Raw genomic sequence first — 16,033 nt, forward strand, 5'->3', positions numbered from 1 at the left:
AGTAATAAATGTTATTTGCAGTTAACAATTTTCTTTTTTCTTTATTACAATATTTATGGCAAGACTAGGTAGTATCTGTGCTACTCTGTACTCAAAACGAGAATACACCAACAATTATATTATGTATACGAAAAGTAGATAAACGGCATAACCTCATACCCAGTTGATAAAGTAAAACAATAAATAAGAAGAAACATAGCCGTAAAAATATAAATGTCCAAAAATTTAAAGAGACGCGAGCAATTCTTGATGTATAATGTATTTTTGAGTTCCATTAATATATTATATAGGAATTAAAACTAAATAAATTTTTTATTCGTACTCGTCGTATTCGTCGTTCGTACTGGGATGTTTCGTACTTGTTTCTAGAAGTTATTTTTGTTAATTTTTAAGTAGTGCATTTCCATTTGGTTTTAATTGATTTCATATTATTATTTTTATAAAATTCGAACGGTAGAAGGATATAATATAATTTACTTCAATTGCTATATATTATTTATATTGAATATATTTTTAATAAAGAAACAATTCATTCTAATAGTTGAAGTGCGCACAAGCGATTATTGCGTATCTTTTACAGATTACACTTAAAATAATGAAACTAAAACCATTTTTCTATCTCATACAAAAAGTATGGGAAAGTTCAATGTAAAATATTTGGATATTTCTCGTATTAATTTAAGAAGTTATTATTGTTATTCTACTCATAACTCAGAGAACCCGAAAACAGACAAACATAAAAAAAGATTACTGTATTATTATCTAATAACAAATTGATGAACTCATATTAAACTTAAATTTTTATTACCTATCAATATGACATTGTAAAAACAAGAAATGTTTCCGTTCGTTTCCTTTTCCTCACCCGTCCCAGTCCATTCCTTCTTTCCAGTCGTTAATCCATTCCTTTTCCCTTACCCCAAAAAAAGCGGGCAGCGCATTCGCAGAGGTCCTACCATTGCGAATGTTCATGGGCGGTGGTGATCGCCTACCATCAGGCGAACCACCAGCTCAGTTGCCCGCTATGACATAAAAAAAAAAAAAAAAAAAAAAAAAAAAAAAAAAAAAAAAAAAAAATGTTAATTAGAAAATATATTAATTCTTAAGTTGTTTCCGTACAGACATAAAGAAGGTATTTAGGTATATCAAAAGGTTATTTTCATATGTAGGTAGTTGTGGCATGTAAAGAACTTACTATACGATATATTAATTATTATATATGTAAGAATTATATACATTGAAAAGTTACCCTCCGTTTTGGGCTGCGTTTCTCAAATGACGCATTTTTTGTGTAAACCACAGCCTCCATCTTAAAAAGAGTTTCGCTCTTTATCGCCTCAACTAGCAATCCACATATACATAAAACATACCTTCATAAAAACTGACAAGATATTATTTGTTGCAAAATTGAATCACTTACAACTGTGTTCTAGAAAGGTCTAAAAAATGTACCATCAGCCAGTGTTTATATTGCCAATTTCTACGTCACTTGTCAAAAAAGTTTTTGCTGAGTTAAGTATCTTGTCTAGTTAAGCGCACCTGCTGCTACATCTGGTTACCCGCATTCAATGTTGTAGCGTCCCAAATATACTTTTATTTTTGCATTCTGACCGCAGATTGCATTTACATACAGATTTGGATAGTCTCCAAATTACAATCGCTTCAAGATTTTGTTAGACCCACACTACAATATGAAATATAAACGACTTTTTGACTTCCTCTTGTATTAAGGAAGATAATTACAAATTATGTACCCTATAATAGGCAAATAATTCATTCGTTATTTCATTTTAAATGTGTAGGTAGGTAATTTGTGAGCAAACTTACACAAATCAATTTGATGACATATTATTTTCTTGTGTTCAAACACAAGGCGAGTTTTACGCGAGTATTAAAAAAAGCCTTTTTAATTGATTTTAACTCGATTTATTCATCATATTATTTATCGGCGTTTCGAACACTTTTCATCGAACATGGATTACCTAACTAAGTTTTTACAGAGCAAATTACTATATACTAAATATTGCAGTAGATAGTAAGGTACTACTACGCAATACACGAATACAAACATAGGTATTATAAAGTCTGCTTATCTATGCGTTGTAACGCTTCCACAGCAAAACAAAAGCAGCGATTTTGTGAGTTTGAATTTGGGATAAGATATATATACATAGATGAATAGTTATCGTTATGCATATTTTTTTTAGTTTAGAGTTTTACATAGCTAAAGGGTAGGTAGGTAGGAAAATTATAGAAAATATTTCTTCCTACCTACCTCTTTTTTATTTGTGAATGGATAGTGCAGTGCAATTTAATAATCTTTGATCGCACAAGATCAAACTCCCACTTGACCGATTTTCTTATATCTGATAAGTTTAAGATAAACTTAAGAAAAAAAATTATGTAACGACTGAAAAGAGTCATGATAATTTGGAATTATTTATGAACGTGTAAAATATTCAATTAATAGATATTTTTTTTTATAATACTCAACAAAAAAATTGGCCATAGAATTATTTTAAAGCTTGTGATTCGCCACATGGAAACCGAACATTCACCTCAGTCCTCCAATCATGCACATTTCCAGGAAGCCAGACATGTGAGTTGCTACCCATTTATTGAGGAACAAGTAAAATAGATCATGAAAATCCTTCGCAATTTCAAAAAATATGTTCAACGAAAATATTTGCCTCAAAAAGATGGCGATGAATAAGGATTACGATAAAAATCCTCGACGTATTTATAGGATTGAATTGAATGAATTAAGACTATTCAAACTCTATGAGCACACTTTTACTGGAACCCCCCAAATTAAAAGTTTCATTAACCATAGCACCAAACCGAAAGACAAAGTAAATGATGTAGTTCTTATTAAAAGTTAAAATTTCGAATTATTCCTAGAAGTTAAATTTAAACTGTATCACAGTTAGCGTAATACTATACTCTAGCGGATATATCCTATATCGTCTCTTGCGTTATTATAAAGGCTGGTAGACACTATTTATATTTCGTCTCTCATAATAAGATGGTTACATAGAACATAATACTTTGTATGCCTGCCTGTATACGTATGTATGTAAAAATTAAAAATTTATATCAATTATTTATTTAATCAAAAAAAAAAATGTGAGCCGTCACGGGACGCCTGGCAGATATGAAACATCGACGTTATTTTATAAAATTAATATACAAAGAATAGACTGTGATAGGAACTAAATATGTCATAATGATAAAATAAAATATTACACCGTATACACTACTGCATATAGACAGTATATATTATACACTATCATTTAGCGTGGCGACGCGTCGCCACGGCATGCGTCGCCACGCCAGAAATCTGTTTTACGTGCGGCTATAGATGTTTCACATCAAAAATCCTTATTAACTTAATAAGTTAAGTTAAGTAAGTTTCAACTTAATAATAATAATTACTTCCTTATTCAACATTCGTTTATCATTGTAAAAATCCTTGTATCCAGGCATACAAATAATGTTACAAAAAACTCAGCTGTCTTCTGTCAACACAGGAAACTGTCAATTTATTTCGATTCAGATTTCAGAAGCCAGAAGCTTAAAAAAAAGTGAATGTTAATTACCTACTGTGTGTTTTGTTTTCTGATATATCAACGCGAGTAGCCGGCTTGGCTTGCGTTTGTACGTGTACGGTTAAATTAAACTACAATTATCAAACTGTATCATATCGTAATATAATATTCCTGGACAAAAGTATAAAATAAAAATTGAAAAACTAGCATCAAGACAAAAATAAAGTGATATTCGTAAAGCTTTTACAAAAAGATTAGCAATGTTTTGCTACGGACGAAAATTAAAATAAAATAATAATCCTTTTTCTTGACATCTGTGATAAACAAGTATTTTTTTATATAACTGTGAATGTTTCTAACGTATAGTTTAGTTTGTTTATTTTAAGTATTACGCGAGTAATGATTTATAAATTAAATAATAAAACAAGACGCATATAGACATCTATCATCACAAAATGTGGGATAAAATAATTTATATGTTTGTGATAATACTCGCCACTTACATTTTGAAACAACTATTTTCTGAAACTCCTAATTATGTTAAATTTCAATCGAAGTTTCTAGTGTTCTACATATGGTCATCGTTTGTGGCATTATTCACTTTACCATTTTTTGTATTCAGACCAAAAAATGTCAAAAACTCCCTGTAAGTAAAACATATTAAGCAATTTCATTGTGTTACAGTTGCAGTTCACTGACTCCTTTAATTGAGATTGATTATCTAAGTAATTGTATAAACATTGTGTTATGTGCTCTGGTCTATAGATAATAGTAATATTTCAAGGAGTGCCTATTATTATATTCCTTTATAAAGAGTTTAATTATATTATAAATTATACTTTCTTCCTATATTTAGAATATTGTAATTTTCACATAATTATTTAATTACTTTACCTTTGGTAGATTTAGAGTATTCAATTTAAAAAATATGTATTATGATTAAATTTAATTGTTAGATGTTATTAATACTATATCGCTTTCAGATGTGGTGCACAGATAATAAAACATGTTACCAAACTGATTGAAGTAAAATGGCATTTACGAAATGGTAAAATTCTGGCAGAAGACAAAGGTGCTGTTATCATATCAAACCATCAATCGTCACTTGATATTTTGGGTAAAGTATAAAAAAAAAAAAAAATCCCATGTAGAACTCGTAAATAAATCTCAACTGATGGCAAGAAATATATAGAAAATATATATATGATACTTTAATATCAACAATGTACTAACTGCAGATAAAACTTTCTCTATTGCAACCCTAACAGTATTTTTTTGGCTAAAAATAGTCTATGATTGACTAGGATTAGCGTACTTAAAGGCAAGGGAACTTTCAACTATTATAATTCCAAATTATATGCTAAATGCTGCTGTGATTCAGCTGTTAAAATGTAGCAGGCAAACTGATTTTCCTATAAAATAAATATGGATTATATAAATTGGCATTAGATTGTCAACAGTAATTAAGTTAGCCTACTTTTCACAACAATGTTGTAACAATTATTACAACTGAAGACTTTGATGTGTAAATAGAAACCTATTGATCCAATCCTAAAAATCCAATTACCACTATATATTACTTTATACACTAAAATATTACTTTCAACAGTACCTAAGAACTAACTACACTAATAAGTGACTTTTTATAGGGCTTGTGATTTTTCTAGTTACATTACTGAGTCATACTTCCAGTTTTAGGTCTTAATAAAGTATTTTGATGTCTAAGATATTTAGTATAATGGTCACAGTATTCCGTTTCATAAGTTGTTATTATAATTTTGATTGGATGAAATAAATGTAATCTATCATATAAATTAATTAACAGAAAACCATTATGTCTATACTTTAAAATTTAAATCATTGAGGTAAAATAAATGCCTTTAAAAATTACAGGGCAGAAAGCTTTGGAGCTCTTGTTAGGCACCATGCTTATTGCTAGTAATTAAAACAACTGTGACCTACAAATCACGCAACAAAAATCATATAATTTTCCTGTTTGTAGGTCTGTTTAATGTTTGGCATGTGGCAGTGAAAGTAGCTGCTATTGCTAGAAAAGAGTTATTCTACATTTGGCCATTTGGACTGGCAGCCTATCTTGCTGGTGTGGTGTTTATTGACAGAAATAGTACAAAAGATGCATATAAACAACTTAAGATAACATCAGATGTAATGGTAAAAAACAAGGTAATGTTATGTATATTTTTTCAATAGTCAGTAAACTTATTAAGTACCAGTATAAATAATTGTTTACTAGAGAGAGATCTTCAAGTCTCAGCACAAGAATAAGTATATATTTAATTAAAAAAAATGCACTTGTACTCGCTGTATCCAAACATAATACTCCTCTCTCTCTAAAACTCCTAATAAGAGTTCCAGATCAATTTTAAACCCAATACTAATTTTATGACAGTTATTGTACAAACTATTCAAAATTCCTAACATTACACTCTCTTTAATGTACAAAAGTCACAGCCAGTAAGCCTTACTTGAACCACCATGATACTGACATATAATAAGAATAAAAGCCATTAACATCTATGCCAAGTATAAGGCAGGCATGCACACACAAATCTAATATTAATTTGCAAAAGTTACATCCATAGATATATATTCAATATTACAACTAATTGTATACTATAATTACAGACTAAAATATGGATATTTCCTGAGGGAACCAGAAATAAAGACTCAAGCAAATTGCTACCTTTCAAGAAGGGTGCTTTCAATATAGCAGTTGCAGCGCAAGTGCCGATTATACCAGTTATCATATCTCCATACTACTTTATAAACAGAAAAAAGTATATTTTCAACAAAGGTATGAAGTATATATATTTATCTAGCTTTCCAACCACATAGAAAATAAAAAGGTTTTTCTTGGATAGCTCCAGTTATCATGGCATTTAGAAGTATCCTACATACACTTTCTTGGGTCTCTGACTAACTGAACCAAATATGATCCAGTTTGAATAGTTTTGGCTAGAATATGAAACAAAGTAACTTACTTTCACAATTCATATTACGATTTCCGTATTACATATATCTATGAAACATGATTTAAAAATTTTCTATTTAAATTATTTCAGGACATGCTATAATTCAATGCTTAGAACCAATACCCACAAAGGGTTTGAAAATAGAGGATGTACCTGAGCTCATTACCAAAGTGCAAAATATAATGGAAATTGCTTACAAGGAACTTTCAAAGGAGGTAATCAGTGCCTTACCACCAAATTACCCTCTTGCTAGTCAGCACTGAAATGGGATATTTCTGCTATCATTTTATAAAGAATTTTTTGGCATTAACATTTTCTATAGAGATTGTTCCTTTTTGAACTAACTTTGTATGTTGCTTTGTATTGATAGTTATTTGAATTTGATTTCAAAATGATAACCATATTAAAATAAATATTGCCATCAATGGAAATGTAAATCGGAAAAAATTTAATTATATGATGTAAATCTTTTTTAACATTTGATAATGCTGCTGTAACGAATTTATGATTTGTGAAAAAATATTGTGTGATTATGTGCAATATTTCTTTTAAGATGTAAGTACTCAGTTGAAATTATAACAGTCAAGTCAATAAAATTACCGCCATTTTTAGGTTTGAATTGCCACATATGTTAAGTTCTATAAATTTAAGTTAGCTTTAAGTATATCTACATAGCTCATAATTTTTTGAATATCTATGTTATCTATTATTTTTAAATTGGTCCAATCTTGAACAATGCGTATTAATATTTCTCTTAACTCGAATACTCGAATTGCTATGGTTCAGAATTAGATCTATTGTAAATGTTCATTTACTAAATAATTTAAATATTCATCGGCATTCCTATATAAAAAGTATTTTAGTTTTCATGAAAGTTATTCTTCATAGTTAGATTTTTATTGCTATCATAGATGAAAGGCAGACAATTTTAAGACTAGTCATTAAATCAAACGTTTTGAAATACTACCATATATAAGTTAATTGATTCGGAGCAATGCACTAGAGGAATACAAAAGAGATTCGATTTCAATGACGCTTACAACTTTCGTAGCCACTCACAGAATATCAATGACTTGTTCTGTCATCGCTTAATTTATTTTAACTTGATTACATACATTTCGGTTTTACCTTCAAATATTGTGCAATGTGCAATTGATGTTAGTTTCTCTTGGCAAGTAGCAACATATTCGCAAACCAAAGATTTCTTTTTTATAAATTGGATTTAGAAAATGTTTAAGTGACCACGAATACACTATAGAGTTATAGCCATGTGTGGTTGATATACTCGTAAATATATTATAAATTATCTTTTGTCCTACACTTGTATAAATTCTAGTATTTTTATAAGATTGACTCCAGTTACTTCTGAAGTGATTGTAATTTTACTGTACTAGCTTCAACCTACGGATTTTATTTCATAATACTCAGATAAAATAGCTATAACATGTTATTCGGAGTTTTCATAAATTTGCATGACATAAAAAAATCGGTTTAGTACATTTTGAATTAAAAAGCGATATTCATTTTTTCAACTCATATTCAGAAATATCACCTTAATATCAGTTAATCTAAATGTCATAGAAAATTGTATGTCTATTATATGTCATAGAAAATTCAGTTTCTGAAAGTATGAGAAATCAAAAAAGTTAATAAGAAATAATATTTTACTGCCAATCAATGCTTTTATGGCGATTGAGTTTTTAATTAAAGTTGAAAGATTTGCTAGAATCATACTTATAGCTGTTTTATTGCCTATTATGTTTTAATGTTCCTTGTAATGTATGTATAGTAATAAAAAAAATTGGAAAATAGTTGATACAATCAGACTTATCAAGATGTCACGAACCTTTACAAAAATATAACAAAATTAGCCGTTCGTCCCGTTTCAATCTACTTGCTGAAAATGAATATCATTTTACACTAAATAATGATTATATGCGTCAAAGAAATCGTTTTTTTCAAACTGGTGACATTGCCGTATGTACGATATACAACTATGCTCGCCTACCGCCTATCAAAAATTTTGTCGTATTTTTTTTGGTGTTCTATTGTGTGATTAAAAACAGCCTTCGGCGGAGATTTACTTTGGACAATTTTTAGCTTAATTGCGAGTCTAGTTGTTTTTTTGTACGTGAATACTTTTAAATGTCGTGAAATATCGATTGGATGAATAATCAATTGAGGCTCGCAGTACTTTACGCTTATTTTTAAACTTCTACATAAAACCAATGCTGCATTTTTATAATGAACTGACTAATTTTATAAACCTTATTTATAGATAACTCTGACATTCGTTTTATAGTCGATAAGTGTGTGTATGCGTATTTGTAATCTAATTATAAACTAGACTTAAAAATCTATTTACCTACTAGTTATACTTTTTTAAATATAACATCTCTATATACTCTGTGAATTTTAAATTGTATGAATATTAAATTTTATAATCAGTATTTTGTAGTAGATTTTAAAAGTAATTTTTGGAAAGGATGTACCTAAATTGTATTAAAGAATTGAATTTGTACTCTGATATTGTGTGTGTAGTCAAATGTAAAGCGTATTTTTAAGATTTGTATTAAGCATAGTTTAATTTTTATTAATCTCTTATATTAATACGAAACGATCTAGTGAACGATTGATCGTTATTTGATATCTTTTTTTCAAATTCCATTAAGTATTGAGGGAACGATAAAACATCTCGATATACCAAATTTAGTAACAGAAAAAGTGTAAATGATTTGTATTTAGAAATATTAGACTTGCATAGTGTTATTTCACTGAAATTGTGGATTTATATAAGGAACAAAAACAGAATTTGTGACAATGCAGGCAACAACTTGAAAGAAAAAAAAATGTTCTAGTAAAATAAATTTGTGCATTTCTTAATTAAATGTAATTACAAAAATAACTTGAGACGATATCTACTAGTCCAGTCATTTGATTAGAAAATGTGTGGAAACTTTTTCGGGAGAGTTTTATGTCGTAATTATAAGAATAACATGTGTTTGCATACAATAGTACGCTACTCACTGTTCATATGTCGAAACTATATTTATAAAAAATCTAGCTTTTTCCACTCCTGCGGGAATGAGATGTTTCACCGCGGCAAAACATAACCCGTGTGACTAACTTCCTCAAATTTGTTTATAAGTTGGGTACAAATAAATAAATAATAAAAAAAAATGCCCGGGGAAGATTTATCCGCGACGCCGGGATAATAACACTGCGGTTCCTGAACGTAGAAACTATGAACTCCCGAAAACATTTCTAGGCAAAATTGTCAGATGACTGAACTATGTTATTGTTAAAATTTTAAATATTAAGCAAATCTTCAAAAATAGTGTTAAGTCACATTTCAAATTTAAAAACAATTATTTTACAATTTTTTGGAGGATTAGCGAAAAAAATATAAAGGTAGTTTGGTACAGGTTTCATATTTAAGCACCTTTTTTGATTGTCATAACAGAAAAGAGTGCCTTTTTTCACAGTAACAAGATGGGATGAAGTTCAAAAGATTTAACTAAATGAAAATGAAAACAGGAAAGTGATTATTACTTAAATATAAATAAATAAAAACTACATAATATATCGGCCTATAACCTTACCAAACAATGATAACACAGTTGATAATAATCTACTTTTTATATAGTTTTCATCATTTTTATCAATCGCCTTGTCTTCATTGTTTATGTTTTATTGAGATCATACACAAAAACACTTTGACGTTACTTGTGAATTCATATGTGTAGAAATTCTTACGTTCTAATATAGTCTCAAAATGTTTCATTACGTTCCATTTTAATTTATAAGTGCTTGAATGTGATATGTACTTGAATCACTTCGTACGTGTAGTCAGCTATCAGTGACAGCTAAAACTATTTTTGTATATTTTACCATTATGAAACCGAAATAAAGTGTATAAAGGACGCAGTGGTATTATTAAAAAAACTATAAATTATATTAATAATTTATTTCCTTGTATAATAAATTTATACATATATTTTAATATTAATCATTATGTTTACCACAAACATTTGAAATTATCACAGCCCCGTTTAAGTTAATTTATACTACCTGAAACAAAAATGATGGAATTTAATTTGATATACCATAACTTCATTTCGCAAAATTTTAATTAAATCTATATGACCTCGTACAGTATTAAAGAAAAGCATAGGATGTGGCTAATACTTAGTAATTTAATTTGATTTTTTTTGAGCATACAAATTTACCCCACTACAGCGGCGTTCTAAAAATTTGATTTATTTTTTACACTAATATTTTACTCTAAAGTACCTGCTTATCTTTTAATAATCAGTGCACAGAGCTCATGTCTTAGTAATTCACAGGTAAAATAGCGTTTTGAAATTGGAATGATTATTAGAAAATAAACGATAACAAGAATTATCGAAACATAAGGATTATCTTTATATTATATTGTAATGTCTATTTCTTAGCTACACAAACAGTATTTAAAATTTATCTGGTGAATGTCAATGCATCATCATCATCAACCACATACCTAAATAAAAGATAAAAGTAAAATCTTAATGAATACTTATTGTTCCCTAGCTTTTACTTTTCTACTAAATCCAGAGCAGGCTAACAGGTGAAAAGACGTTTGGTTATTTTCAGTTTCAGAACTAGTGACTTATTATTTAAATAATATTACCCAAGGTGGTGGATATGGACATAACTTGCATAAATGTAAATGTAAATGTGTAAAATATAATCGGTGAAAAAGTTTTATCGCGATAAGTATAGGCATTAGCACTACGTTTCTATAATTATCATTTTTTTTCTACTTAAATAGTCGTCATATCAGAGCGTACCTCACTTTATACATTAGGTACCTACCTCTAACTGTTTTTTACATGTAACATTGAAAGAGTCTCCGCCGATGTACGGGTGAACTCTTCTTGCATCTTGCTTTGCGCCGTCTCTATTAGAGATGAGATGTCTTCCTTTTTCACACCCTCCGTTTCGATTAAGGGCAATATCGTTATAATAATATGGCCTGAAAATGAAATCGTATCATACATTAATAATCTCATGTTTTCTTACATTCGTACAAAATACCTAAGCAGGTAAGTCCTTAGTGATCATCCATTTGACTAAAATTCACCTTCTTTTATGTGCAACTCCCTTTCAAGCAGATTTCAGCATTTATAGACGCAATAATGATCAAAGTTACATACATAACAGAATTAAAAATAAGGATTACATTTTTACCATTTGCATGCGATCATTGCTAAATGCTAGAAGGAAATAGGCTTGCTTGTTTATAAGTAAGTGATAATATAAAAAATACTAGCAAATTCTTTGTTATTAGTTAAAAATATAAATGTTGTCGAGAGCAATCGCAATAAAATTGATTATTTATATAGATAACCTACTTCGAGTTCAAACTCTTCCTGATAAAATACAGGTGGCTTTTCTTGATGGCATTATTTTGATAAATAAATATTAAACGAGGATGGGTTAAAAGAATGGTAATGTTCAATTTAAAATTCTGTCAGTTTTAAACATTTAGTGTATGAGGTTAGTTGCGAATTATGGACACCTAAATCTTAAAAGGTTTTGTTGATTTATACTTGTTTTTTGTAGAATTAATCAAGTATTCTTATTGTTCAGTATAAAAAAGTGATTGGCTAATGAACAATAAAATTACTTTAGTTATATCTCTAATCACGTGGATCGATTTCACATCATAAAACTGCAAGGTCAGTAGAATAGATACGATCCAAATGCATAAAAAAAGTAGTTACGTTTCTCGTTAAACTTGACAAGAGTAGGTACATAAAATTAGTAATATATTGAGGTAACACTTATCTCCGCTAAGTAGGCTTTCAAAAAAGATAGAATTGTGATGAGTTTCTTTCTAGTCTAGAATATTATCCACACATACCCTAATATCTAACATAATAATCATAATATGTCGTATTAAACTCTCCACCTTCCTATACAATAAATAAGTAAAGTCCTTGTCCCACAGGTCATAAGGCGAATGAGGGAAACCCGTTCAATTTTCATTCCAGTCTTTGAAAGCAAGCGGTTGAAAACAAATATTATCTCACCTGATCCAAACCTATGCCTTTTAGCGTCTACGTGGTGATATTTCGAAACGACCACTGGTTGAATAGGAGCTCCGGCATCCATAGCGACGTGGAACGCGCCCTTTCTAAAGGGCAGCAGCTTATCTCCCGAGTGTCTCGTGCCTTCAGGGAATAACAATAGTTTCCGCTGAAAACGGGAAGAATTCGACATAAGGATTTATCTATACAACACAATGATCGTTACATTAAAAAAATAAACATAATACAGACAACAAAATACAATAATTACTAGTTTATGTATGAGGATTAAATTTATTGCTAATCTTCACCATTGTCGTTTTAAATGGAGAATACATTAGCGCATAGTTATACCACAAATAACATAATACTGTACTAGTAGCTATACCACCAAGAATCTCAATCACAAAAATCAATAAAATCTCTTATTCTCGTAGGTATTCGATTTCCCGGGAGCAATTTGAGTTTAATAAAGTTCTTTATTATGGATACTAGTCTTTATTTACTTTTTATTGTCATTAATCAATTATAATATCATTTATTATTTATGCTTATTTACTTATTTATGCCGACTTTACTAACTTACTTTTTCCCGTAAGCTTATTACTGAAAACGTAAGTAAGTAAACGTAAATGTGATAGACATTTTATTCCTGTGAAAACATGGACAGCGTACCTAGACAAAAAAGTTAAATACGGGACTCAACTGTCTACGCATCTACTGTTTGATTTAATTTTCATCTATCTTTAATTTTACATTCAAACAAGACTGTTTAAAATTTATTACTGAGTCACGTAACGCGTAAGACACGAAGATTTTTAATAAGCCGGTAGGCAGAGGTCAATTGAATTAACATGTGTGTTAACACTTACGAATGTTGAAACTGCTGCCGTAATGCGACGTATCTATTGTTATCGAAAACACAATCAATGTATTGAGTGCTGTGTTATGTGTAACACCAAAAAAGCCACACTATTTTTCCGTACACTACCTAATTATAATATTAGTCATTTTTATTTGTCAAAAATTAACTAACAGATAACAGAATACTGTGTGGCTCGTTAGTTGCTGAAAAATGGGAGCTGACTATAGTAATCATTATGCAAGAGCCAGGGCTCGACAACACTGGTTTTCAACAAGCCTTTGTGACTTATGGAGTAGACAGTTACTGTTTATTATTCCTACTAACTGTGCTCCGCAGTTTTACCCACATGGTACCTGATGTTATATATCCTAAAGCCTTCCTAAATAAATGGGTTATCTAACACTGAATGAATTTTTCAAATCGGACCAGTACTTCCAGAAATCAATAAACGTGTTCAACCAAAAAAAACTTCAGCTTTATAATATTAGTATAGATACTCTATATTAGGAACTTCTATTTATTACGACAGTCTAAATTTTTGGAAGAATTAAATAACACAAGAATTCATAATTGACGTAATCATACTTGGACAAGTGACAACATTAGTCAAGAAAGTAGAAACCATATACTTATCACACCTCTGCATTGGTAATGGGAGGTAAACATTAGCTATTTGTTTTCCTGTGTAAGTCGTTTTAAAATAAACGTAACTATAGAAACCTATGCATTATTGCGCAACCACTTGAGTTCAAGGACTTCCTATAGGTTTAGAGAAACTTCACATAATATATTTTCTTTTTTATTTTTTCACACAACTTATTTATATACTCCATTATTTGTCCTCGATGAACTTTTTTGTGTTTTTTCAAATGCTCTTGAACAGATACATGCATAACAAATGTATCTGTTCAAGAGCAATTTTATTGTTTTATTGCGGCAAATTGTGATTTTCCTGACGACAATGTTAACGAGGATAAATGAGCAGGCTGCAGGAACGTTAAATTTAATCATATATATGAACAGTTAAAGCACATTTAAAACTCTTGCATTTTGAATCGACATATTTTATCCTAGCGTTACTTATCACATTCGAAAATTTTTGCTACAGAAAATGTTGAGCATCATATCAAAAGGTACTAGGTACTTACTGAAAATTAGCTTGATAGAAATCAATTCTACTAATAGCCCTAGTAACCAGGACCTTTACTCTCAACTCATAAACACGAATAAAAATTATAGAAACCTCACAGTGTCGTCATTTATGAATCATCTTTAGATATCTATATCTACCTATATCAAACTCCACTATTCCACAATTAAAATTATTCTTTGCGCTAAGGTCATTTCCATCATATAGTTATAACAGCTTAATTAAATTATTAAATGATAAACGGGTGCTACTATAATTTATTCTGGAGTTTCAGTTAGTGACTGACCAATGAGAGTGACGTGGGCGTATGGGTTGTATATGTATTAATGTATTTGTTATCGAAGGTTACATTGTTTTTCATACAATTCCCAATTTAAACTCTACTCCATTATCACGTTATGTTTTACGAAGATTTGTCTAGAACTCGATACATTAATTCACGCGTAGTAGGTATTATGATTGATTTAATTAACGAATACATACAATAAATCGCTTTTGAATTGTCATAATAAAGGTAATTATTTACAGTTCGGAAATCAGTTTCTGCAGGATAAAGCCGGCCAGAGATCTTTTAGTTGATCTGTTAAAATGGTGTTAATTTTACTTAATATATATATCATAATGATTGCACTTACATCTTTTATATATCTCTGAACTAATAACTATCTACATTTTAAATATATAAATAGGTCTATAGGATTAAATTTAGCACTATTAAAGTAACTTGACTTGACCCAAGAACTCTTTTTTTTACTTTATATTGCCGGAAAACAGACATTTCACTATTGTCTAGAAGTCTCTTTATCACTATTCTTGTGTGTATACTGTACGTTGGCGTACACGTACTTTTTAATTATATGTTTTAAAAGTTTTAGCAACATTACAGCAATGACGTATTGATTAGCATAATAAAATGGCCTCTTATTATTACATATACATTACATACATTCAGCGCAAATTGATTTTAAAGTAAACATAACCTAATTAATTTACGAATATGTATATTTTGTTCCCAGTTGATAATAATGTTTACTAGTTTGTTTGTTTAAGACGATAATTATTATTAAATTTCTTGTGTGGTTAAATGTTGTAACAATATAAGCGGACCCGGCGAACTTTGTACCTTAGGTAGGTAACGCCCTAATTTTTCCCAAGTTTTGGTATTTATTCTGCAATTACAAAAAATACAAAAACAGATCCATAAACTGCATACAGTAAACAAAAGATTATAAGTACGTCCTTGGGTTATAGGTAACTACTAACAACTTCCGTATACCCGCATCGTAATTGTTAATTTCCACACAATACAATACCTACCTATTTAAATTTTAAGCGCTGTAAAAATAAAAATAAAACAATTTTAATATAAATTATATTTAAAGTGATTCAACTGAGAGATAAAAGAT

At 29.5% G+C, this 16,033-nt stretch overlaps 2 protein-coding genes across 2 annotated transcripts in view; one reads left to right on the forward strand and one right to left on the reverse strand.

The window, feature by feature from the left end:
• Positions 1 to 3,561: 3,561 nt before the first annotated feature.
• LOC119830219 (1-acyl-sn-glycerol-3-phosphate acyltransferase alpha-like) lies at positions 3,562 to 10,464 on the forward strand. The gene is made up of 5 exons (XM_038353149.1): positions 3,562 to 4,194; positions 4,532 to 4,665; positions 5,551 to 5,732; positions 6,195 to 6,363; positions 6,632 to 10,464. Exons 1-5 carry the CDS (start codon positions 4,004 to 4,006, stop codon positions 6,802 to 6,804), a joined length of 849 nt encoding a protein of 282 aa, XP_038209077.1. The 5' UTR covers positions 3,562 to 4,003; the 3' UTR covers positions 6,805 to 10,464.
• Positions 10,465 to 10,557: 93 nt separating this feature from the next.
• LOC119830211 (1-acyl-sn-glycerol-3-phosphate acyltransferase alpha-like) overlaps positions 10,558 to 16,033 on the reverse strand; it is an 11,445-nt gene continuing 5,969 nt past the window's right edge. Inside the window, exons 6-8 of the mRNA XM_038353128.1 lie at positions 12,616 to 12,781; positions 11,396 to 11,555; positions 10,558 to 10,612 (exon numbers count right to left, since the gene is read on the reverse strand). Of these exons, the coding sequence (XP_038209056.1) occupies positions 11,398 to 11,555; positions 12,616 to 12,781 (324 nt within the window). The 3' untranslated portion in view covers positions 10,558 to 10,612; positions 11,396 to 11,397. The remainder of the gene's footprint in view (positions 10,613 to 11,395; positions 11,556 to 12,615; positions 12,782 to 16,033) is intronic.

This window comes from Zerene cesonia, chromosome 11 (genome assembly GCF_012273895.1).
Source record: "Zerene cesonia ecotype Mississippi chromosome 11, Zerene_cesonia_1.1, whole genome shotgun sequence".
NCBI classification, from domain to species: domain Eukaryota; kingdom Metazoa; phylum Arthropoda; class Insecta; order Lepidoptera; family Pieridae; genus Zerene; species Zerene cesonia.